The sequence below is a fragment of the Salmo salar genome, chromosome 06, assembly GCF_965601325.2.
Source record: "Salmo salar chromosome 06, fSalSal1, whole genome shotgun sequence".
Taxonomy (NCBI): Eukaryota; Metazoa; Chordata; class Actinopteri; order Salmoniformes; family Salmonidae; genus Salmo; species Salmo salar.
This window is the reverse complement of record NC_138296.1, coordinates 40,222,979-40,249,266: the sequence shown is the minus strand read 5'-3', so window position 1 is coordinate 40,249,266 and position 26,288 is coordinate 40,222,979. Positions and strand designations below refer to the sequence as shown.

At 45.2% G+C, this 26,288-nt stretch overlaps 1 protein-coding gene across 2 annotated transcripts in view; it reads right to left on the bottom strand.

The window, feature by feature from the left end:
- The window catches only part of LOC106607204 (noelin-2), an 84,934-nt gene that overhangs the window by 15,022 nt on the left and 43,624 nt on the right, over nt 1-26,288 (bottom strand). The window contains exons 1-2 of one of the 2 annotated variants that reach the window (XM_014203917.3): nt 24,510-25,118; nt 6,129-6,278 (exon numbers count right to left, since the gene is read on the bottom strand). In XM_014203917.3, the coding sequence (XP_014059392.1) occupies nt 6,129-6,278; nt 24,510-24,653 (294 nt within the window). In that variant the 5' untranslated portion in view covers nt 24,654-25,118. Of the gene's footprint in view, nt 1-6,128; nt 6,279-24,509; nt 25,119-26,288 lie in introns of those variants that run through there. The other variant, XM_014203918.3, reaches the window with a different exon arrangement.

The window sequence follows — 26,288 nt, the reverse complement described above, 5'->3', positions numbered from 1 at the left end:
ACCATCGAGTATGCATAATACCACAGTCCAAACTCAAAGACGATAACTAGAATTTGGTGAATTTTGGAGTATAGGCTATGTATTGTATAATGGAACAATGGTTAATTTAATTAAGTGTTTTTGTTTCCGGGCTTGGGCTCATATATAGGCCTATGGTATTCACAAGCTCTAATAGTATGGGTGTTTTGAAAGAATCAACACCTTAGGAAGTCCATTTTGATGTGTTTGGCTTTGAAACAACATCCAGAATGAGCATGTTGTCCACTCAGTTTCAACCTGCTGTTCTAATCAAATCAAATCAAATGTATTTATATAGCCCTTCTTACATCAGCTGATATCTCAAAGTGCTGTACAGAAACCCAGCCTAAAACCCCAAACAGCAAGCAATGCAGGTGTAGAAGCACGGTGGCTAGGAAAAACTCTCTAGAAAGGCCAAAACCTAGGAAGAAACCTAGAGAAGAACAAGGCTATGAGGGGTGGCCAGTCCTCTTCTGGCTGTGCCGGGTGGAGATTATAACAGAACATGGCCAAGATGTTCAAATGTTCATAACTTCTTTCTTCAAATTGATCAATCAACGTGAGGTGAGTTTTAAAAGCATGAGACTGTTTTGATCATGTGTTTGATGTAACTTTTGAATGCATTTGCATTGATGTTAGTGGTTAGAGGGACAACAGAGCCCTGAGTACCAGGCCATTAGGATCTGACGGTAACAATAGAGCCCTGAGTACCAGGCCATTAGGACCTGTTTGTCGTTAGAGCCCTGAGTACCAGGCCATTAGGACCTGACGGTAACAATAGAGCCCTGAGTACCAGGCCATTAGAACCTGAAGGTAACAACAGAGCCCTGAGTACCAGGCCATTAGGACCTGACGGTAACAACAGAGCCCTGGGTACCAGGTCATTAGGACCTGATGGTCGTTAGAGCCCTGAGTACCAGGCCATTAGGACCTGATGATCAAGTTAGCGAGTTGGGTACCAATGCATGTCCAGAGTGCATAAGAGGACTCAGCAGTCACGTATAATTATTATTATTATTATTATTATTATTGTATTTCAATTAACAAGGCACACCTGTTAATTGAAATGCATTCCAGGTGACTTCCTCATGAAGCTGGTTGAGAGAATGCCAAAAGTGTGCAAAGCTGTCATCAAGGCAAAGGGTGTCACCAAGGCAAAGAATCTCAAATATAAAATATATTTTGGTTTAACACTTTTTTTGGCTACTACATGATTACATACAGTGGGGCAAAAAAGTATTTAGTCAGCCACAAATTGTGCAAATTTTCCAACTTAAAAAGATGAGAGAGGCCTGTAATTTTCATCATAGGTACACTTCAACTATGACAGACAAAATGAGAAAAAAAATCCAGAAAATCACATTGTAGGATTTTTAATGAATTTATTTGCAAATTATGGTGAAAAATAAGTATTTGGTCAATAACAAAAGTTTATCTCAATACTTTGTTATATACCCTTTGTTGGCAATGACACAGGTCAAACGTTTTCTGTAAGTCTTCACAAGGTTTTCACACACTGTTGCTGGTATTTTGGCCCATTCCTCCATGCAGATCTCCTCTAGAGCAGTGATGTTTTGGGGCTGTCGCTGGGCAACACGGACTTTCAACTCCCTCCAAAGATTTTCTATGGGGTTGAGATCTGGAGACTGGCTAGGCCACTCCAGGACCTTGAAATGCTTCTTACGAAGCCACTCCTTCGTTGCCCGGGCGGTGTGTTTGGGATCATTGTCATGCTGAAAGACCCAGCCACGTTTCATCTTCAATGACCTTGCTGATGGAAGGAAGTTTTCACTCAAAATCTCACGATACATGGCCCCATTCATTCTTTCCTTTACACGGTTCAGTCGTCCTGGCCCCTTTGCAGAAAAACAGCCCCAAAGCATGATGTTTCCACCCCCATGCTTCACAGTAGGTATGGTGTTCTTTGGATGCAACTCAGCATTCTTTGTCCTCCAAACACGACGAGTTGAGTTTTTACCAAAAAGTTATATTTTGGTTTAATCTGACCATATGACATTCTCCCAATCCTCTTCTGGATCATCCAAATGCTCTCTAGCAAACTTCAGACGGGCCTGGACATGTACTGGCTTAAGCAGGGGGACACGTCTGGCACTGCAGGATTTGATTCCCTGGCGGCGTAGTGTGTTACTGATGGTAGGCTTTGTTACTTTGGTCCCAGCTCTCTGCAGGTCATTCACTAGGTCCCCCTGTGTGGTTCTGGGATTTTTGCTCACCGTTCTTGTGATCATTTTGACCCCACAGGGTGAGATTTTGCGTGGAGCCCCAGATCGAGGGAGATTATCAGTGGTCTTGTATGTCTTCCATTTCCTAATAATTGCTCCCACAGTTGAGTTCTTCAAACCAAGCTGCTTACCTATTGCAGATTCAGTCTTCCCAGCCTGGTGCAGGTCTACAATATTATTTCTGGTGTCCTTTGACAGCTCTTTGGTCTTGGCCATAGTGGAGTTTGGAGTGTGACTGTTTGAGGTTGTGGACAGGTGTCTTTTATATTGATAACAAGTTCAAACAGGTGCCATTAATACAGGTAACAAGTTGAGGACAGAGGAGCCTCTTAAAGAAGAAGTTACAGGTCTGTGAGAGCCAGAAATCTTGCTTGTTTGTAGGTGACCAAATACTTATTTTCCACCATAATTTGCAAATAAATTCATAAAAAATCCTACAATGTGATTTTCTGGATTTTCTTTTCTCATTTTGTCTGTCATAGTTGACGTGTACCTATGATGAAAATTACAGGCCTCTCTCATCTTTTTAAGTAGGAGAACTTGCACAATTTGTGGCTGACTAAATACTTTTTTGCCCCACTGTATGTGTTATTTCATAGTTTTGAAGTCTTATTCTACAATGTAGAAAATAGTAAAAATATAGAAAAACCCTGGAATGAGTAGGTAAAAAAATGTAAAAATGTAGGTGTGTCCAAACTTTTGAATGGTACTGTACATTCTATGTACATTTTACGGACACAGTATATTTTACAATAGTTTGTTTTTACTCCCATCCTTCAGCTACCCTCAACCCCTCCCATCTATCTCTAAAGACGATCCAGTTTTGATTTCTATTTGCGATACATTTTTCAACTGTTCTGTCACAAGGATTTTTACTGTGACTCATGACTGCCGATGTGGCAGAAATATGGTCACCGCAACAGCCCTAACCATGACCATGGGTATGGAATTTGTACAACTTTACAAATGATGCTAGATATTGTGGCATTTTAATGTGGTATTTTACAATCTCTGGATAGATTTGAACTTTGTACGGTACATTGTTAGCATATCCTTGGCTGTCTGAGGTGAGGATCAGGTCTAGTGCATTTTAAAAGAGGATGTGATATTGGATGACAGAGTGGCTCCATTCAGCCCACCTCCTCCTCCTCTGCTAGGCTCTATGGTATGCTGGGCGGGCGGCTCAGAGACAGAACCACTGACCCCAGGTGTCCTCATTAGTCTGGCCTTTATTAGATAGGAGCGGTAGTCCTTTACAGCTGCTGTCTTACAAGCGCACACACACATCATGCCCACACACACGTTTGTGCATTTGTCAAAAAAGTGTGTGTGTGGGCACAAATGAGTGTGTGTGTCAGTCAAAAACCTGAGCGGAGGAGACACACAGCGTGAGAGGAAGGGGAAAAGATGGCTATCAGTGTGAATGAGATCAGAGAATTCAGGTGTCTCATTGATCCACTGAGGCTTCCACAGCCCATTCAGCATCTCAATTTACCTCAGCCCTCCTCTTCTCTCAGCACCCTATCAATGTCGACCTTCCTCTCTCTCGCGCTCTCTCCCTCCCTCCGCCTCTCCCTCTATCTTTTCCCACCAATGGACTTCCCTTACCAGCCCTAACTCAATACTGCCTCCTGCCAGGCTCCAGGCTACAGTGGTCTAGTATGTAGAGCTGGAGATGTGTCTATGAGAAGTCTCAGCAAGCCAAATTATTAGCCACAATACAACCACTGAAACCTCTGTCACTTTGAGGGAGGAAGGAAGGAGGTGGAGAGATGGAGGGATGGGGTTGGATATGGAGAAGAGCTGTTATTCCCCTGACACATTTCTCCTCCTACACACTGACTGACTGACTGACTGACTGACTGACTGACTGACTGACTGACGCGCTCTCAGCATCTATTTGTCGATCGATGCAACTGCAGAACAGCAGAGTCAACAACCACCCGTCCCTCTCTCCGTCCCACTCTCCGTCCCTCTCTCCGTCCCTCTCTCTCTCTCTCTCTCTCTCTCTCTCTCTCTCTCTCTCTCTCTCTCTCTCTCTCTCTCTCTCTCTCTCTCTCACCAGTGTGGCCTCTATCTGGCCGTGTTTCTCCTCCTGAATACATAATACCCCTACCTAACCACTAGGCTCTCTTCTAGACCTGAAAGGATCGGTTAGGTTGCACCTTGTGATTCACCTTGGCTTCTGATTTGCTTGGGTGGCTTAAACCTATCCAATCATTTCAGACTTACAGGAGTCTATGGAGTTTGGAATTCAGCATCCCTCTCCCCAAACCTGAGTGTGTGTGTCTGTGTATGTTTGTGTATGTATGTGTATGTGTGTGTGTGTGTGTGTGTGTGTGTGTGTGTGTGTGTGTGTGTGTGTGTGTGGTGTGTGTGTGTGTGTGTGTGTGTGTGTGTGTGTGTGTGTGTGTGTGTGTGTGTGTGCATGTGTGAATGTTTGTGTATGTGTATGTGTATGTGTGTGTGTGTGTGTGTGTGTGTGTGTGTGTGTGTGTGTGTGTGTGTGTGTGTGTGTGTGTGTGTATGTGCATGTGTGAATGTTTGTGTATGTGTGTGTATGTATGTTTGTGTATGTGTGTGTGTGTGTGTGTGTGTGTGCATGTGTGAATGTTTGTGTATGTGTGTGGGGCGTAGAGGGTGGTTGGAGAAAGCATTTGCATATTCAGTGCTCCGAGGCCGCTGCCAAGCTAATCCAGCACCTCTCTAGGTGTTTGAGGATATGTGTTTCACACACCTTTGTTAGAGGCAGGCACAAAAACAGATGTGTGTGAATGACTGCATGCTCTCGTGTTTTTTACGCAGGCATTCTATTTCATATGGCTGCTGTGCTGTAGTGTATGAGTGTAGAGAGATGGTGTGTTTGACTGTTTATTTAAACAGACATTGTGAACCGTTCAAGTGCAGCTGCAGCAGCAGGCTGGCTGCTCCATTTACTGATCTGGTTCATATTATTTATCCTCACTGCTTTTTCTTGTCTCCAATTGGAACCATGCTACAAGGCGAAGGCTCAATGAATCCAATCTTCATGGGTACCTTTTTTTTCTCTAATGCTACTGCAATCATTTTGACTAACAAACAAAGTATTCTGACACACAATATTTCCATGCATGACTGATCAAACCTCAGCGGGATGGAGTGAGTGGGACAGTCATAGTGGGACAGTCATAGTGGGACAGTCATAGTGGGACAGTCATAGTGGGACTGTCATAGTGGGACTGTCATAGTGGGACTGTCATAGTGGGACAGTCATAGTGGGACTGTCATAGTGGGACTGTCATAGTGGGACTGTCATAGTGGGACAGTCATAGTGGGACTGTCATAGTGGGACTGTCATAGTGGGACTGTCATAGTGGGACAGTCATAGTGGGACTGTCATAGTGGGACAGTCATAGTGGGACAGTCATAGTGGGACAGTCATAGTGGGACTGTCATAGTGGGACAGTCATAGTGGGACAGTCATAGTGGGACAGTCATAGTGGGACTGTCATAGTGGGACTGTCATAGTGGGACTGTCATAGTGGGACTGTCATAGTGGGACTGTCATAGTGGGACTGTCATAGTGGGACAGTCATAGTGGGACTGTCATAGTGGGACAGTCATAGTGGGACTGTCATAGTGGGACAGTCATAGTGGGACAGTCATAGTGTGACTGTCATAGTGGGACAGTCATAGTGGGACTGTCATAGTGGGACTGTCATAGTGGGACTGTCATAATGTGACTGTTCATCTCTAAGAGTCTAATTGGTTTACTACAGAAGGAGCCAGGGTGTGGATTCGTTTCTACGCCTGCGTCGTGTGTGTGCGTGCGTGTGTGATTGTACCAGACTTGGGTAACACAATGTGTAAGTTGTTGACGGCTGTTACCTTCTCCATGAGCTGGCGGAGCTGCCGACTGCGTGGGTCTCGGTTACACATGTTCTGGGCCGGGGCCACCACTGTACAGATACACTTCCCATCTGCATCCTGAGCTGAACTGTAGATCTGCCAGCCCTCCTCTGGGCTAGGATAGAGAGCCTGCACGGAGACACAGAGAGAGGGGGTGACTTAGTGATAGATAGAGAGAGGGGGAGAGAGAGGGGGTCGGATGAAAGCGACAAAGAAAGAGGAGATGGAGTCGGGGGGAGAGAGGGAGGGGTAGGAAGGGAGAATGGAATAGAGAGAGATGCCGTAAAGAAAGGTAAGCAGGAGAAAGAGAGGAGAGGATGTAGAGAGAGAACAAAATAAGGGGGGGGGAAGAGAGAGCGGGGCTTACAATGTATAGAAAGGGAAGGAGGGATCAAAGGGCTGTGTGAGAGGAGAGGATCTAATACGTTTGGACATAGAGAGGAAATGGAGCTGTACTGGGATCGATAGCGCTGCTCTTTACCAGAGCACCATGGGAGGGGCTGAGAGGATGGATGTCTCTCTTAATAATCCAATCAGGAGAAGTAGTGTACACACACACACACACGCACGCACGCACGCACGCACGCACGCACGCACGCACACACACACACACACACACACACACACACACACACACACACACACACACACACACACGCACGCACGCACGCACACACGCACACATTGACATACTGTACAGAAACACACACACACATTGACATACTGTACAGAAACACACATCCATGCCTGTAAGAGACACGTACACACACGCAAACATGACTTTAGTACAACAAACACGCATATGGACACAAACCCCCACACAGAATACAAAGTCAATTGTAATGAGAGAGAGAAGAGCAATGCAATTAAGGACACCGAAAGTGGAGAGAAAGACGATCAGATTAGAATGGCTTGGGGGACGGACAGGAGGACTGTGTTTGGAGTATAAAGTATCAGCCACCCTGGGAGCCAATGTTCTCTCTCTCTCTCTCTCTCTCTCTCTCTCTCTCTCTCTCTCTCTCTCTCTCTCTCTCTCTCTCTCTCTCTCTCTCTCTCTCTCTCTCTCTGTGAATTTTAATGGATGTGGTAAACATTAAACAAGATTCAGTACATTAACTCTAAATGATGACAGAAACATGATGGCAAACAGCATCAAGCAACATGACTTCTGATAAGTATTGTTACACATTCATTTTTCAAGTTGCTTTAGGCGTCCATGTTATTCAAATAGGCAGTAATATTTTTATGTCACAGTGGCCTGTCTAGCCGGTTACTGTGAGCAAAATTCCTGTCTGTGCTCTTTATTATTCCACCTTTACATCGTCAAGTTGCACAGAGTTTCCTGCAGCTCAAACTTTCTATTCTCTAGTCTGAGGCTAATCTCTCTCTCTCTGTCTCTCTCCCTCTCTGCCCCCTCCCTCCCTCCTTTCCCTTTCCTTCTCTCTGTCGGCTGCCTAAATGAGAATTAGGGTGGAGTATGTGTGTGTCTAATCAGTCTGAGGCACAGAGAGGAGAAGAGAGGGTTCTGGGGCATGACAGGACGTGGCAGGTCTTAACTGGCTCCTCAATCTCAGACACATTTACTGGTTCAATCTCAGAACCACGAATCTGATTCTCTTCTTCATGCATGATCCTGTTTTTTCATGCATGATCTTCAAATCAGCTGCCTGTTTAGTGGGGTAACAGTCCAGGGCATGAAAGAAAAACCCACTACTTACACTACATGAACAAAAGTATGTGGACACCTGCTCGCTGAACATCTCGTTCCAAAATCATGGGCATTAATATGGAGTTGGTCCCCCGTTTGCTCCTATAACAGCCTCCACACTTCTGGGAAGGCTTTCCACTAGATGTTTGAACATTGCTGCGGGAACTTGCTTCCATTCAGCCACAAGAGCATTAGTGAGGTCGGGCACGGATGTTGGGCAGTTTGGCCTGGTTCGCAGTCGCCGTTTTAATTCCTCCCAAAGGTGTTCGATGGGGTTGAGGTCAGGGCTCTGTGCAGGGAAGTCAAGTTCCTCCACACTGATCTCAACAAATAATTTCTGTATGGAGCTCGCTTTGAGCACCGCGGAATTGTCATGCTGAAACAGGAAAGAGCCTTCCCAAACTGTTGCCACAAAGTTGGAAGCACAGAATCGTCTAGATTATCATTGTATGCTGTAGCGTTAAGATTTTCATTCACTGGAACTTAGGGGCCTAGGCCGAACCATGAAAAACAGCCACAGACCAGTAAACCTCCTCCACCAAACTTTACAGTTGGCACTATGTATTGGGGCAAGTAGCGTTCTCCTGGCATTTTCCAAACCCAGATTCGTCTGTCGGACTGCCAGATGGTGAAGTGTGATTCATCACTCCAGAGAACGCGTTTACACTGCTCCAGAGTACAATGGCGGCAAGTTTTAAACCACTCCAGCCGACACTTGGTATTGCACATGGTGATCTTGGGCTTGTGTGCGGCTGCTTGGCCATGGAAATTTCATGAAGCTCCCGAATGAACAGTTATTGTGCTGACGTTGCTTCCAGAGGCAGTTTGGAAGTCAGTAGTAAGTGTTGAAAGCGAGGACAGACGATTTTTACCCGCTTCAGCACTCGGCGGTCCCGTTCAGCTGAGCCGTTGTTGCTCCTAGACGTTTCAACTTCACAATAGCAGCACTTGACCGGGGCAGCGCTAACAGGGCAGAAATTTGACAAACTGACTCCTATGAAGGTGCCACGTTGAAAGTCACTGATCTCTTCAGTAAGCCCATTCCACTGCCAATGTTTGAATATGGAGATTTCATGGCTGTGTGCTCGATTTCATACACCTGTCAGCAACGGGTGTGGCTGAAATAGCCGAATCCACTAATTTGAAGGGGTGTCCACATACTGACTACACCGGCCACTAGAGTGCATCTTCCATCATGTGCATGTTGATTTTGTCCATCCACACCAGACGCGATCATCACACACAGGTTAAAATATAAAAACCAACATTGAAACAACTATATTCATATGGTGGCATGTCAAACACACATGAAACATTCATGGACATTTAGCTATCTTGCTGCTGCTAGCTAATTTGTCCTGGGAGATTGTTATTTCACCTGAATTGCATTTGTTCCTTTTTTTACAGGATCTTTGCAGGATCTTTGCAGGATTTTGACCCGCAGTCTTACAAAATCCCGTTTCTTTACTCCGACTATTAACTCTAGAAAAGCTGGTCATCTAGCAATCCCGTTCTGAGCCAATCCATTCTAACAATTTAATAAATACATTCCATTTATGCTATTGCCAAAAAATTATCAAAATTCCGCTCTTGGAGTTTTTTGTTAGTTATCAACGATTAATATCTCCTCGTTCATCGTTCAAATACCCACGTGGGGTTGGATGCTGGACATTAAGTGTCTCAATTAGAACCAAGATCTAGTTTAGCGCTCGGCTGCACAGACACTGCACACGTTCACAGGCCGAGTGGTGTGGTTGAAATAACTCAATAACATGTATGTGTACATTTATTTTGCAACGCTTGCGCACACAACGTGGCCAGTGTGGTTTGCATGTTATTGATCCGTTCCTATTTTCAGTATTCCTCTGCCTAAATGTCAGATCAATTATAGGGCTGGGAATTGCCAGGGAACTCACAAAACGATATTATCGCGATACTTAGGTGTCGATACGATATATATTGTGATTATCACGATTCTGTATGTATTGCAATTTGATACTGTGATTTTATTGTGTTTCGATGTTCCAAACATATTGCTCACCATATGTCTTCTGCGGAGGGACAAGAGAGAGCCATGAGAAAACGAGTTTTGATCAGTCATGGAAATAAAAGTGCAGAAAACAAATTGGCTCCCTATTTAAAAAGATGATGGAGAAATACTGGAGTTTGGTGCAGGTACAGCCAATTAGCGCAAAAATAATATTGCGATATTGTCAAAATGGCACAATACAACATATTGTCTGAATAAATATCCCGATATGTAACTGTATCCATTTTCCCCCCGTCACTAGCATTAACACTACAAAGCAATGTTTCCCTCACTAAAAATGTATTTAAAGTAGGCCAATACTAACAAGCAAATATCTCGATATGAAACTGTATCCGTTTTTCCCTTCACTAGTCATTAACACTACAAAGCAATATGCAAAACATTAGGCGCAGTAATATTACACGCAGCACATGATGCAGCCTACCATACATGCTCCAGCTGTATATAATCAGCCTAATGATCATGAAATGAATATGCAAAACATCTGGTGCAGCAACACATGTACAACACATGTACAACACATGTACAACACATGCTCCACCACTGCCCTCATATCCTCTTATCATCACATCTTCACACATACATGACTGTGTTCTCCAACCAGTTCACTGGTGCTGAGAAGGTTCATGCAGAGAGAGACATCACCTGTTCATTAATGTTTCATAACACTGACTTTTAAATGAAGAGCTTATTAAAATCACACCCAATTTCATTACCACCCACCTATTACTTCTGGAAGCAATTTCCCTCATCTCCCCGTAATGGCAGAGGAGGGAGCAGGTGGCTGCAGGGGGAGCAGAGGAGAGGAGGAGGAAACTTGGGGTAGAGGTGCAGCTGTGCTAATTTGTCTCGCAGCGCCAGGAGCGCAGATACTGTCGATATGCGTGTACACACACACACACACACACACACACACACACACACACACACACACACACACACACACACACACACACACACACACACACACACACACACACACACACACACACACACACACACACACACACACACACACACACATAAACTGCAGATCTATATCCATGTAAACATCAGCCCCCATAAGCAGCAGTAGTGCTGTATAGGAGTCTGATCTAAGTGAATTGACATTTTGTTACACAACACCCACTTATTTATGTAAATATGATTGTTATTATATTCCCTCTCCCGGGATGAGAACAGGCAAATTTACAATGGTTCATCTAGCATCTGTACACACAGTACACACTCACACCATGCATGCATGCTCCCAGCCACTCATTAGCATTTTAACAGCAATCTCCTGAGCATCAAGGGAACAGCTATACGCTTCAAATGCCAAGCTGGAATAGTATCTGACTGACTGAGACAGACAGGGAGTTGAATGGAGAACTGTGTATGTAGTATAACATGTATGTTAACTTAGGCTTGATGATAAAAGAGCTCTGAATCTACTGAACATTCAGCAAGGTTTAAAGAGGCAGCAAAGCAAGTCCTGACTATAATCCTATTCTCCCACAGTCGACACAGTCACAGACAGATCCAGACGGGTGTTTGAGGAGAGGAGAGAGGTGCTGCTGGTGTTCCAGAAATGTCTCCATTAGGAGCTGCAGCTGACATAGAATATGTAAAGCGGCAGATTTGGGGATGTCACAGTCAATGCTGCCATGCGAAAGCCCATTAAGGAGATGACAGCGCTAATAAAAACAACGGGGGATGGGGGATTACAAATCAAATGGGTCTTAGTCACTAAAATGAAAATTACATTGCTCTTAAGACGTCTGACCTGCCCCCTCCACATGAATCATCACTAGGATCTCTCCTCTCTCCCCGGGCGTCTCTATCAGACCTGGGTTCAAATAGTATTTGTTTTCTTTTGAATGCTTGAACGGAGCTTGATTAAGCTCGTCTGGCATAATGGAACCAATGGAGAAAACCCAAAAGTGCAAATCCCACCCATCTGGCACTCCAGACAGGCTCAATTAAATACTCTAAGTATTTGAAAGGTAACCAATACTATTTGAACCCGGGTCTGCCACACCACACCATCCTCTCCCCACCAGCCATCCTACCATGCTAGATTGACAGAGAGATACTTAGACAGAGAGTGAAGGAGGTAGAGAGGGACACGCGGTTAAAGAAAGGCTGACAGAGAAAATAGGAAAGGCTGACAGAGAAAATAGGAAAAGGGTCTAATTTCAGGGAGAGGGAAGCAATTTCCTCTAGCTGCTGAGCCGGTGGCTTGTCTCTGTCTCTATCTCTCTCTCTATCTCTGCACAGTCAGAAGAGTGAGTGACACATTCAGTACCATACCTGCTGGAGGTGGGGAAGAGGAGTGGAGAGATTAGGAAAGGAGAGACGAGGAGAGATGAGGAGAGGTGAAATGACGAGAGGAGAGATGAGGAGAGGTGAGATTAGGAGAGGAGAGATGAGGAGAGGTGAGGTGTGGAGAGATGAGGAGAGATGAGGAGAGGTGAGATGAGGAGAGGTGAAATGAGGAGAGGTGAGATGAGGAGAGGTGAAATGAGGAGAGGTGAGGTGAGGAGAGATGAGATGAGATGAGGAGAGGTGAGATGAGGTGAGACGAGGAGAGATGAGGAGAGATGAGGAGAGGTGAAATGATGAGAGGAGAGATGAGGAGAGGTGAGATTAGGAGAGATGAGGAGAGGTGAGATGAGGAGAGGTGAAATGAGGAGAGGTGAGATGGGGTGAGGTGAGGACAGGTGAGATGAGGAGAGGTGAGATGAGTAGAGGAGAGGTGAGGACAGATGAGATTAGGAGAGGTGAGATGAGGAGAGGTGAAATGAGGAGAGCTGAGATGAGGAGAGCTGAGATGAGGAGAGGTGTCACGTCCTGACCAGTATAGAGTATATTTGGTTATTGTAGTTTGGTCAGGACGTGGCAGAGGGTAGTTGATGTATGTTTATGGGGTTTGTCACTGGTCTATGTCTGTGTGTCTATGTCTACTTGATTGGGGTTGGACTCAATTGAAGGCAGGTGTGTTGAGTTGCCTTTGATTGGGAGTCCTATATAGTAGGGTGTGTTTGTCTTTGTGTTTCGTGGGTAGTTGTATTTCGCACTGCGAGTGAATGTATAGCCTGCGAAACTGTCACTAGTCGTTCGTTGTTTTCTTGTTTTCACGTGTTCACATTTATTTAATAAATTAAGATGATGAGCACGCAACCCGCTGCGTATTGGTCCACTTTCTCTGACAGTGACTTCAACATATCGTCAGAAGACGAGGATCGTGACAAGAGGTGAGATGAGGAGAGGTGAGGAGAGGTGAGGAGAGGTGAGGAGAAGTGAGATGAGGAGAGTTGAGGTGAGGAGAGTTGAGGTGAGGGGAGAAGGCTGAATTATTTGTGGCCATCACTGAGCTCACTCATCATTGAACTATGGGTGATTGTGTTTCTTTCTAACCTCTAAACATTGTCCTAAAGAGAAACAGTTAGCTGAGTTTAGATTGAGATTGAACGCTAGGAGCTGAGTGGATAAACAGATGAGTGATAAATGCTCAGACAAGTGATCAATGGTCAGGTGAATGACCAATGGGGAGATAGGTAATCAATGGCCAAATAAGTAACCAATGATCAATCTTTGATCACAGACTGACCAATGACCATAAAGACTGATAAATTGAGAGCTCAACACACCTGTGGGTGATGTCACAGTGTCTCTATCGTGGTGACCCAATCTCCTGCAGTACCACCACCCTGCCACTGGCATCTCTACCTCCTCAAACATCTACTATATCTCAACAGCTATCCACCGCCTCACCCATCAGCTCACAGCCAGCCTCATTACAAGTTGAGCCCCAATGAACTAACTACAGTGGGGATTAACCAATTAGGTGTTTGCGGCTGGGCTACGCTGCGGGCTCAAGCCTGCAGGATTGACTTCCTCCAGTGTTTCATTAGGCCGACCCTGGAGCGGAGCAGAGCTGAGCTGAGCGCTGTAAAGCCGGGATAAATTAGATTATAAATCTACAGCTCCCCACGTTATGAGCGTGACGGGAAGTCTATTACAACTTTCATAAGCAGAGAGAGAGAGGGGGAGGAAGAGAGAGATTGGGTCTGAGAAAAGGGCAAGGGGATAAAAAGGGGTCTGAGAGAGGAAGATGAAGAAGAGAGACAGCGAGTCAGAAAGGGAGATGAAGGACAGATGAAAAATAGAATAGGGGTCTCCAAGCCTGGAGTACAGTATTTGAGGGAAAGTGAGCAGTGAGTGTGTCTCTCTGCAACGTGATGTAGCCTGCTTGGTGTTTCCGTCTTTAGCCGCTGCCTCCCTAGCAATGCCCACAGCCAGGCAGGAAACATCTGTCTCTATCTGCTGGGTTACAAACACTCCAGCTCCACTCTGTTATGCATAATTATGTCATGGCCAAAAGATCACCTGAACCTCTCCCTCATTCCCGGCCTGCCATGATGAGCTAGTACACACCCACCCACACACACACACACACACACACACACACACACACACACACACACACACACACACACACACACACACACACACACACACACACACACACACACACACACACACACACCTGAAATGAGCAGTAGTCCCACAACCTCTGAATGCACGCAGGCCAGCTGCTGGTCTTAAATATAACTCAATGAAGAATCACACAATCACAGCAACACAGCAGCAGCAGGGCCCCTGGTCTCCCCATGCAGTCCAGAGTAAAACTGATTACCACAATCAGCACTGCATGGCTACTGGTCAATAATATGACTCATAAACTCATCACTCTCTTCTCTCCCTCTTCCCCCTCCTCCCTCGGTCCCTCTTTAAAGGTCCCTATTGCTTCTACATCCGTATGTGCCTCTTGTGCCGATAGATCTTGCTCTTGCTCTTGTCACATACTGCTCTTCTCAGTGGAAGGGCCGGAAGTGCTATTAAGGCACGTGGCTTTGCTCCTGTCTATAAAATGGTGTCGGAGTGTAACTTGCGCTGCCCTTTCTTACCCTGACCAGCCTGGCACCAGGCCCTGGCACAACCATACAAAGTCCTAGTGAGGAACATGGGCCAACTTTACATCCTGTGTTAGTGAACTATCTCCTTCTGAAATGAACACCCGCAACCATTGGTAAAGTAAGGACAGGAAGGGAATACATGAATAAAAACAATGCTCCCTTCACAGAACATCACAAACTGCCTCTAACCAGAATAGAAAGAGGTGTGGGAGGCCCCGGTGCACAACTGAGCAAGAGGACAAGTACATTAGAGTGTCTAGTTTGAGAAACAGACACCTCACAAGTCCTCAACTGGCAGCCTCTTTAAATAGTACCCACAAAACACCAGTCTCAATGTCAACAGTGAAGAGGCGACTCCGGGATGCTGGCCTTCTAGGCAGAGTTCCTCTGTCCAGTGTCTGTGTTCTTTTGCCCATCTTAATATTTTATTTTTATTGGCCAGTCTGAGATAGGGCTTTTTTTTGTTGCAACTCTGCCTAGAAGGCCAGCATCTCGGAGTCGCCTCTTCACTGTTGACGTTGAGACTGGTGTTTTGCGGGTACTATTTAATGAAGCTGCCAGTTGAGGACGTTAGGTGTTTTTCAGCAAGACAGATCTTCCAAAGGTGGGGGAGTGGCAATCTTTACCAAGGATCACCTTCAGTGCTCGGTTGTCTCCACCAAGTCTGTCCCCAAACAATTTGATTTGCTGGTTTTAAGCATTAAACTTTCAAATAACTCTTTGTTGACTGTTGTTGGGTGTTATTGTCCGCAATCAACACCAGCCTGTACCCTACCTGCTCTCTGATGGCCCCTGACACTAAGTCTGAATTTGTCCTGCTAGGTGACCTAAACTGGGACATGCTTAAACCACCTGACCAAGTCCTAAAGCAATGGGACTCCCTACATCTTTCTCAGATTATTACCAATCCCACAAAGTAAGACTCCAAACACACAGAAAAGGCTACTCTCCTCGATGTTATCTGTAATGACCCTAGTTATCACTGTTTTACAGCCTGTGTTTGTAATGGTTGCTCAGTGAAATGATCTGTTCTGATTTGTCATAGACGCTTGCTAAAAAACTTTAACGAGTAAGATTTCCTTCATGAACTGGCCTCTATAAAATGGTATAGAATCAGCTTGATCCCCTGTGTCGAAGACGCTTGGACCTTCTTTTTTTATATTTTCAGTGGTATTGTTAACAAGCCCCCATAAAGAAAATGACAATTAAAAAGAGCACCTGGTTCAACCGGGATTTTGCAGAGTTACTCCACCTCAAGTATTGCATTTAGTGAAAGGCTCAGCACACGCATACTCAGGCTGACTGGCTCTCGTTCAGGCAAATGAGAAATAAGTGCACTTAGGCTATCCGGAGGGCCAAAGTTAGTTACTTTAAGGAGCAATTTTCTCTCTGTGGGTCTAACCCCAAGAAGTTCTGGAAAACGGTTAAAGACCTGGAGAATAAACTCTCCTCCTCACAGCTGCCCATGTCCCTTAATGTTGATGATGTGATTGCAGACAAGAAACAGATGGCTGAGCTCTTTAATCACCACTTCATTAAGTCAGGATTCCTATTTGACTCAGATATGCCTCCTTGCCCGTCCAACATTTCCTCATCTCCCACCCTTCTAATGCGACTATCCCCAATGCTTCTCCCTCTTTTCCCCTGCCCAGCTACAAAGTTTCTCCCTGCAGGCAGTCACTGACTCCGAGGTGCTAAAGGAGCTCCTTAAACATGACCCCAAAAAACCATCTGGTTCAGATGGCTTAGACCCTTTCTTCTTTAAGGTTGCTGCCCCTATCACCGCCAAGCCTATCTCTCCTTTCTGGGAAGGTTCCCATTGCTTGGATGGAGGCCACGGTTCGTCCTTTATTGAAAGGGGGAGATCAAGCTAACCCTAACTGTTATAGGCATATTTCTATTTTACCCTGTTTATCAAAAGTGTTGGAAAAACTTGTCAGTAATCAACTGACTGGCTTTCTTGATGTCTATAGTATTCTCTCGGGTATGCAATGTGGTGCTGCTATTTTTATTGACTTGGCCAAAGCTTTTGATACAGTAGACCATTCCATTCTTGTAGGCCGCTAAGGAGTATTGGTGTCTCTGAGGGGTCTTTGGCCTGGTTTGTTAATTACCTCTCTAAAAGAGTGCAGTGTATAAAGCCAGAAAATCTGCTGTCTCAGCCACTGCCTGTTACCAAGGGAGTACACCAAGGCTCGATCCTAGACCCCAAGCTCTTCTCAATTTACATCAACAACATAGCTCAGGCAGTAGGAAGCTCTCTCATCCATTTATATGAAGATGATACAGTCTTATACTTAGCTGGCCCCTCCCTGGACTTTGTGTTAAATGCTCTACAACAAAGCTTTCTTAGTGTCCAACAAGCTTTCTCTACCCTAAACCTTGTTCTGAACACCTCCAAAACAAAGGTCATGTGGTTTGGTAAGAAGAATGCCCCTCTCCCCACAGGTGTGATTACTACCTCTGAGGGTTTAGAGCTTGAGGTAGTCATCTCATACAAGCACTTGGGAGTATGGCTAGACGGTGCACTGTCCTTCTCTCAGCACATATCAAAGCTGCAGGCTAAAGTTAAATCTAGACTTTGTTTCCTCTATCGTAATCGCTCCTCTTTCACCCCAGCTGCCAAACTAACCCTGATTCAGATGACCATCCCTCCTATGCTAGATTATGGAGACATAATTTATAGATCGGCAGGTAAGGGCGCTCTCGAGTGGCTAGATGTTCTTTACCATTCGGCCATCAGATTTGCCACCAATGCTCCTTATAGGACACATCACTGCACTCTCTACTCCTCTGTAAACTGGTCATCTCTGTATACCCGTCGCAAGACCCACTGGTTGATGCTTATTTATAAAACCCTCTTAGGCCTCAATCCCCCCTATCTGAGATATCTACTGCAGCCCTCATCCTCCACATACTTTCTACTTTGCACTTTCTTCCACAACAAATCTACCATTCCAGTGTTTTACTTGCTATATTGTATTTACTTTGCCACCATGGCCTTTTTTGCCTTTACCTCCCTTATCTCACCTCATTTGCTCACATTGTATATAGACTTATTTTTCTACTGTATTATTGACTGTATGTTTGTTTTACTCCATCTGTAACTCTGTGTTGTTGTATGTGTCGAACTGCTTTGCTTTATCTTGGCCAGGTCGCAATTGTAAATGAGAACTTGTTCTCAACTTGCCTACCTGGTTAAATAAAGGTGAAATAAAAAATAAAAAAATAAACATACAACACCCGTTCTGCCAGTCACATTCTGTTAAAGGTCCCCAAAGTACACACATCCTTGGGTCGCTCCTCTTTTCAGTTCGCTGCAGCTTGCGACTGGAACGAGCTGCAACAAACACTCAAACTGGACAGTTTTATCTGTCTCTTCATTCAAAGACTCAATCATGGACACTCTTACTGACAGTTGTGGCTGCTTTGTGTCTCTAGCTTCTTGCCTTTTGTGCTGTTGTCTGTGCCCAATAATGTTTGTACCATGTTTTGTGCTGCTACCATGTTGTTGTTATGTTGTGTTGCTACCATGTTGTGTTGTCATGTGTTGCTGCCTTGCTATGTTGTTGTCTTAGGTCTCTCTTTATGTAGTGTTGTGTTGTCTCTCTTGTCGTGATGTGTGTTTTGTCCTATATTTATATTGTATACATTTTTTTATTTTTAATCCCAGCCCCTGTCCCCGCAGGAGGCCTTTTGGTAGACCGTCATTGTAAATAAGAATTTGTTCTTAACTGACTTAAATAAATAAAACAATTAAATAAATAAAAGTAATGATGGACTGTCATTTCTCTTTGCTTATTTGAACTGTTCTTGCCATAATATGGACTTGGTCTTTTACCAAATAGGGATGTCTTCTGTATACCACCTCTACCTTGTGACAACACAACTGATTGGCTCAAACACATTAAGAAGGAATTTAACAAGGCACACCTGTTAATTGAAATGCATACCAGGTCACGACCTCATGAAGCTGGTTGAGAATGTAAGGGTAGAATTTCCACGACAAGAAAATGCCAAGAATGTGCAAAGGTGTCATCAAAGCAAAGGTTGGCTACTTTGAAGAATCTCTGATTTGTTTAACACTTTTTTGGTTACTACATGATTTCATATGTGTTATTTCATTGTTTTGATGTCTTCACTATTATTCTACAATGTAGAAAATAGTCAAAATAAAGAAAAACCTTGAATGAGGTGTGTCCAAACTTTTGACTAGAACACTGTATATGTATATATGTACACTGAGTGTACAAAACATTAGGATCAAGCTCTTTCCATGACATACTGTAGACTGACCAGGTGCATCCAGGGAAAAGCTATCATCCTGTATTGATTCACTTGTTAAATCCACTTCAATCAGTGTAGATGAAGGGGAGGAGACCGGTTAAAGAAGGATTTTCAAGCCTTGAGACAATTGAGACATAGGTTGTGTATGTGTGCCATTCAGTGGGTGAATTGGGTAAGACAAAAGTTTTCAGTGCCTTTGAACGGTGTGGTAGTAGCTGCCAGGCACACTGGTTTGAGTGTGGCAAGAATTGCAACGCTGCTGGGTATTTCACGGTCAACAGTTTCCCGTGTGTATCAAGAATGGTCTATCACCCAAAGGACATCCAGCCAACTTGACACAACTGTGAGATGCATTGGAGTCAACATGGGCCAGCATCCCTGTGGAACGCTTTTCGACACCTTGTAGAGTCCATTCCCCAACACATTGAGGCTGTTCTGAGGCCAAAAGGGTGTGCAACTCAATATTAGGAAGGTGTTCCTCATGTTTTGTACATTCAGTGTATACAGTTAAAGTTTACATACACCTTAGCCAAGTACATTTATTCTCAGTTTTTCACAATTCCTGACATTTAATCAGAGTAAAATGTCAGAATAATTTTAGAGAGAAAGATTTATTTAAGCTTTTATTTCTTTCATCACATTCCCAGTGGGTCAGAAGTTTACATACACTCAATTAGTATGTGGTAGAATTGCCTTTAAATTGTTTAACTTGGGTCAAACATTTCAGGTAGCCTTTCACAAGTTTCCCACAATAAGTTGGGTGAATTCTGGGCCCATTCCTCCTTACAGAGCTGTTGTAACTGAGTCAGGTTTGTAGGCCTCCTTGCTTGCACATGCTTTTTCAGTTCTGCCCACACATTTTGTATAGGATTGAGGTCAGGGCTTTGTGATGGCCACTCCAATACCTTGACTTTGTTGTCCTTAAGCCATTTTGCCACAACTTTGGAAGTATGCTTGGGGTCATTGTCCATTTGGAAGACCCATTTGCGACCAAGCTTTAACTTCCTGACTGATGTCTTGAGATGTTGCTTCAATAAATCCACATAATTTTCCTTCCTCACGAAGCCATCTACTTTGTGAAGTGCACCAGTACCTCCTGCAGCAAAGCACCCCCACAACATGATGCTGCCACGTGCTTCACGGTTGGGACGGTTGGGATAGTGTTCTTCAGCTTGCAAGCCTCCCATTCTTTCTACAAACATAACGATGGTCATTACAGCCAAACAGTTCTATTTTTGTTTCATCAGACCAGAGGACATTTCTCCAAAAAGTATCTTTGTCCCCATATGCAGTTGCAAACCGTAGTCTGGCTTTTTTAAGGTGGTTTTGGAGCAGTGGCTTCTTCCTTGCTGAGCAGCCTTTGAGGTTATGTCGATATAGGACTCGTTTTACTGTGGATATAGATACTTTTGTACCTGTTTCCTCCTGCATCTTCACAAGGTCCTTTGCTGTTGTTCTGGGATTGATTTGCACTTTTCACACCAAAGTACGTTCATCTCTAGGAGACAGAACGCGTCTCCTTCCTGAGCGGTATGACGGCTGCATGGTCCCATGGTGTTTATACTTGCGTATTATTGTTTGTACAGATGGACGTGGTACCTTCAGGTGTTTGGAAATAGCTCCCAAGGATGAACCAGACTTGTAGAGGTCTACAATTTGTTATCTGAGGTCTTGGCTGATTTCTTTTGATTTTCCCATGATGTCAAGCAAAAATGCACAGAGTTTGAAGGTAGGCCTTTAAATACATCCACAGGTACACCTCCAATTGACTCAAATTATGTAAATTAGCCTATCAGAAGCTTCTAAAGCCATGACATCATTTTCTGGAATTTTCCAAGCTGTTTAAAGGCACAGTCAACTTAGTGTATGTAAACTTCTGACCCACTGGAATTGTCATACAGTGAATTATAAGTGAAATAATCTGTCTGTAAACAATTGTTGGAAAAATTACTTGTGTCATGCACAAAGTAGATGTCCTAACCAACTTGCCAAAACAATAGTTTGTTATTAACAAGAAATTTGTGGAGTGGTTGAAAAACGAGTTTTAATGACTCCAACCTAAGTGTATGTAAACTTCCGACTTCAACTGTATGTGTGTGTGTTTGCAGTCAGGATGATTGGTGAATGTGTCCAGTAGAGCATCTCCACAAGTGATCTATCTATCTATCGGATCTATATCTATATCTTCTAACGCCATGCTATATCATACCTCATAAATATTCATCATAGAGATATAAATATTCATTCATACAGAGGATCTAAGAGCTTCAAATAACAAGAGAAGAGGTTCTTCCATCAAACATAAAATAACTATGTATGAATATGGATAAAAGACCACGGAGCGACTTTAATCTGAGTGGGCCCTTTCATCTGCCATCATAAATCAATCATGGAGTCAGATTTATTAGATTGGCCTTGGGACGTGATAAAGTTTACAGTCATGGACACCATGCAGCCAGACTAGCGTAGTGACCCTAATCTGGGTGGCAGCCATCTCTCTTTGTGTGGGACCATTGTTTGTTCCTCCGGCTCTTTTGATATTTCCCTTCTTTAGCCTTCTGCATGGCTGGGTTATTATTAATACAAGAGATCAAAGGGACAACAGCACTGTGTGGAGTGTGTGTCTGACAGACTGCCCACATACACACACACTTGTTTCTTGTTTGATAGTGTAAAAGAGTACTGCCATACCGTCTGGTGTCATGGTTGTGTCTTGTTTTATTGGATTATTCACGGTTTGGTTTTGCAGGCTAGCCATACCCAGGCTAACCATACCCAGGCTAGCCATATCCAGGCTAGCCATATCCAGGCTAACCATACCCAGGCTAGCCATACCCAGGCTAACCATACCCAGGCTAGCCATACCCAGGCTAGCCATACCCAGGCTAACCATACCCAGGCTAGCCATACCCAGGCTAGCCATGTTTGGACTCAGGCACGTGTTGCTCAGTCCTTTTGAAGAACTCACTATGGTGAACTTCTTTAGATGCTGAGTGCAGTGCCACACACCCATGGACCAGCTCAACTCAGCTGGTTGTTGGAAAGGGACGGAAAGCAAGTGGAGCAGACTGATTGTAGCTCAGAGGACTGTGAATGTGGGACACTGACCATGCATGGGGACATTAGGGTGAGGAGCAGCCATACATGGCCATCGGGACACTGGCGCCACAACATCACAAGACGAACAAAGAAAGGACTAGCGGGTTTGAAATGAACCTAACAACAACGTTAGTCAAATGTTCCTCTAATGCTTTAACCCCCATGGCTTCCATAGGTTTAACCTCTAGCTCATCTGCATGGCTGAACCTTAGAAAGTTTTATGTGTTTAGATTCCACCCAATCTATCATGTCTCATAGAATTTGTCATTAAGACTTTAAAATATGGAAATGTTGAAAATGTTGTTGATGGAAGCCTTCGATGTGGCTTTGAGAGTGATGAAAAATAAGGAGCAACACTAATTGGCTCTTTGTTGAACCAGAACATGTGAAATGGTAAAAGAGAAATAGTCCTCCTCTCTGATGACTCCATCACCACAACATCAAGTCCAGATCCACCACATCAACCATGGAAGCAGAACGGATCTCAAAGCCCCTCCTGAACTAGCTCTTCCAGACCATGGCTCTGTTTCAGTAGCCACAGGTTGGTGGCACCTTAATTGGGGAGGACGGGCTTGTGGTAATGGCTGGAGCGGAATAGGTGGAATGGTATCAAATACATCAAACACATGGTTTGATGCCATTCCATTCGCTCCGTTTCAGCCATTATTATAAACCGTCCTCCCCTCAGCAGCCAGGTCCTGCAGTCCATGTCCACTGGAGAAGAAGTCCTCTTAGACCACACCCACCCAGGCAGGAAGTAGAACCCCTCCTGTACTACTCATTCAGGGACACTATGGGAATGTCATCATTCCTAGTTCCTCAAAAGCTAAAGCTCTGAAAAACACACAGATCAGACACAAGCTATATTGATATTGAACTTGAAGAGAAATACCTGGATTGAGCAGCGTTTGTAGAATAGATAAATACATCTCAGGGAATATTTTGCTAGACCTCTCTCTACAAGGTCAACACCTTCATAGAGCTCAGCCTCAACCATGAAAACATAAACAATGTTTCCTCCAGTGAGTCGTTGAGACAGTTATTACAGCTGGGTGCCTCAGTGCAATAAAATGGTATTTGTTGGTTCAGCAGGCTTTTATGATAAGTCTGGACTGATTGAGGATAGGGCTCTGTGATAGAGGAAAGATTGGGAAGATAGAGTCATAATTTTCTGGACAGACCATAGGGAGACCATAGGGAGAATTGACCAATAAATACACACCTGTAAGTGCGCGCACACACACACACACACACACACACACACACACACACACACACACACACACACACACACACACACACACACACACACACACACACACACACACACACACACACACACCACACACACACACACACACACACAGATGGACAGTGCTAGACACACAGACACAGACAGAGCTGGACACACACAGATGGACAGTGCTGGACACATACAGATGGACAGTGCTGGACACACACAGATGGACAGAGCTGGACACACACATTTCATCAGGGCTGGGTGTTTAATAAGGGAGCAGATGCCATGAAAATAGACCCAGGAAAGAACCAAAGGTTATCACTCACTACTAATGATCCTGAACATGACAGATGCATTCCTCTGCTTGACACTTCTCAACACCTCTCATCTCATCCATATGGAGCACCCATATGCAGGGTCACACCACACATACATCACAGTATACACACATGTACACCCACAACAAGCTACACAAACCTTCACATCTCAATCTTATAACATGCTCCTCACATGAAACCCAACATAATGTACCTTTCACGGAGATAACAAAATGAAGGTCCCTGCTTGGATTCTGAACGCATACACCTTTACAGAGTCTCTGACATATCAGTCAACATCCTCATCCCTCACCACAGCAGCAGTATCCCAGCTCTGATCACCCACAGCACACAGAGGATTTACCAGCAGGGCAGTTCTCCCCTGATTCTCCTGCTCCTCCCAGCAATCAACACAGCAAAATCATTCTGGATCTGTTCCCTGGGAGCATCATTCACACAAGACCCTGAACATCATTCCCACTTCGTCTGACTCCCAGCAGCATCGCTCTCACATGCACCGCTTTCATCCTCTATCATTTCTCTTAGAGCTGCCCCCGTGAGACAGACCCTCTCCGATACCCACCCCCCCAACCCCACTTCAACCACCCTACCGCTCTGAGACCCCTCTCCCGGTCTCCACCTCATCCACCCAGCAGACAGATAGAAAGGATGGGAAAAGAGCAGTCTACTGTACGCACGCTGACGATCCTCTCGGAGGTGCCTCCTCGGGAGACGGTGGTCCCATTGAGTCCCACCAGAGAGGGCAGTGTCTGGGACATCCAGTTGGTCACCATGGCCATGGTGCTGAGCACCGCCCCGATCTTCAGCAGCGGCACGCTCATTTCGCTTGTCCTCCACCTCCACACCGCTCCGCACTCCTCAGCCCCTACCGCCCCCCTGCCCTGCACTCTTCCACCCCACTCTGCCTGCCTGCACCGGGACCAGTCAGTCAGACAGGCAGGAGCAGAGAACCAGGCGGACAGGCAGTTAGCCAAAGACACAGCCCCAGCACGGTGGCTCTTTCCTCAGCCCAGGGAAGAAACTAGAGCAGCTCTGATAACCACAGACCCAGGCTTAGTCAGTCAGTCAGCCAGCGGTAGAACCAGAGAGCGGGGCAGAGGAGGACAGGAGCTCACATCCAGCAGCAGCATCACACTGGGTCTATCGGTCTGAGAGCAACTGCCTGCCAGAGCCTCTCTCTCCCTCGCTCGCTCTCTCTCAAGATGCAGAGCTGCGCATTGGCTGCCTCCCTCTCTCGTCCCCTCCCTGGCTGCCTCCCTCTCTCTCGTCCCCTCCCTGGCTGCCTTCCTCTCTACTCCCTGGCTGTCAGCCTCTCCTCCCTTACTCCAGCCTTTCTTTACATGCTTACGTCCCTCCTTTCTTTTTCGTCTCTCCCTCTCTTTCACGCCTTCTATCGCAGGTCTCTCCTGACTCTTTAGTGTGTTCAGTGAAAAGCACACAGTCACAGAGAGAGACGATGACACTGTGGAGGGAGGCTGTAAGGGTATGTAGATGAATGCAGACAAGACAGGACAGGACATTCAGTGTTCAACACCATGACTGTGTTGGGTTCCATTACTCTGTCCAACTCACAGCTAGCCTGCAGCCTTCAGAGGCATCACCTCATACACATCCCCCTCTCTACTCAGATGGACTGGAGGAGGAGGAGAAGGAGGAGGAAGAGGAAGATGCAAGCAGGGTGGGTATTAATGAGGAAGAGGAGGGAGAGGAAGAAGAGGAGGAAGAGAAAGATGACGAGGTGGGTATTAATGTGGAAGGAAGTGGAAGAGGCTGCATGGTGAGATGGACATAAGGGAGAGGAGGAGGAGTAAGTAGGCATTCTTGGCAGGGTATTAATGAGGAAGAGGAGGAAGAGGAGGAGTGAGTAGGCAGGCTGTGTGGGATGGGTATTAATGAGGAAGAGGAGGAAGAGGAGGAGTGAGTAGGCAGGCTGTGTGGTATGGGTATTAACGAGGAAGAGGAACGAGGTGTTCCAGCCCACAGCTCCTTTTCTCCTCTCCTCTCCTCTCCTCTCCTCTCCTCTCCTCTCCTCTCCTCTCCTCTCCCTCTCCTCTCCTCTCCTCTCCTCTCCTCTCCTCTCCTCTCCTCTCCTCTCCTCTCCTCCTGACAGCCCATCAGTTACCCTGCTTCCTGACTCCTCCTTAATCACCCTGTAATATGCACTCTCAACCGCTACAGCCCCGCTCGCCACCGCACACACACACACACACACACACACACACACACACACACACACACACACACACACACACACACACACACACACACACACACACACACACACACATCTGACTGTTACTGGCACACACTCCCCCACACTGCTATCTTTTAACTCAAGCTGAACGAACCCCCTCTCTCAAAGTACTGGCCATGCGAGGAGCTTTCAGTGTGGACTTAACTAACTAAATGAGTTGATGAAATAGAAAGTTAATCAATAATAGGGAGGTAATTATAGA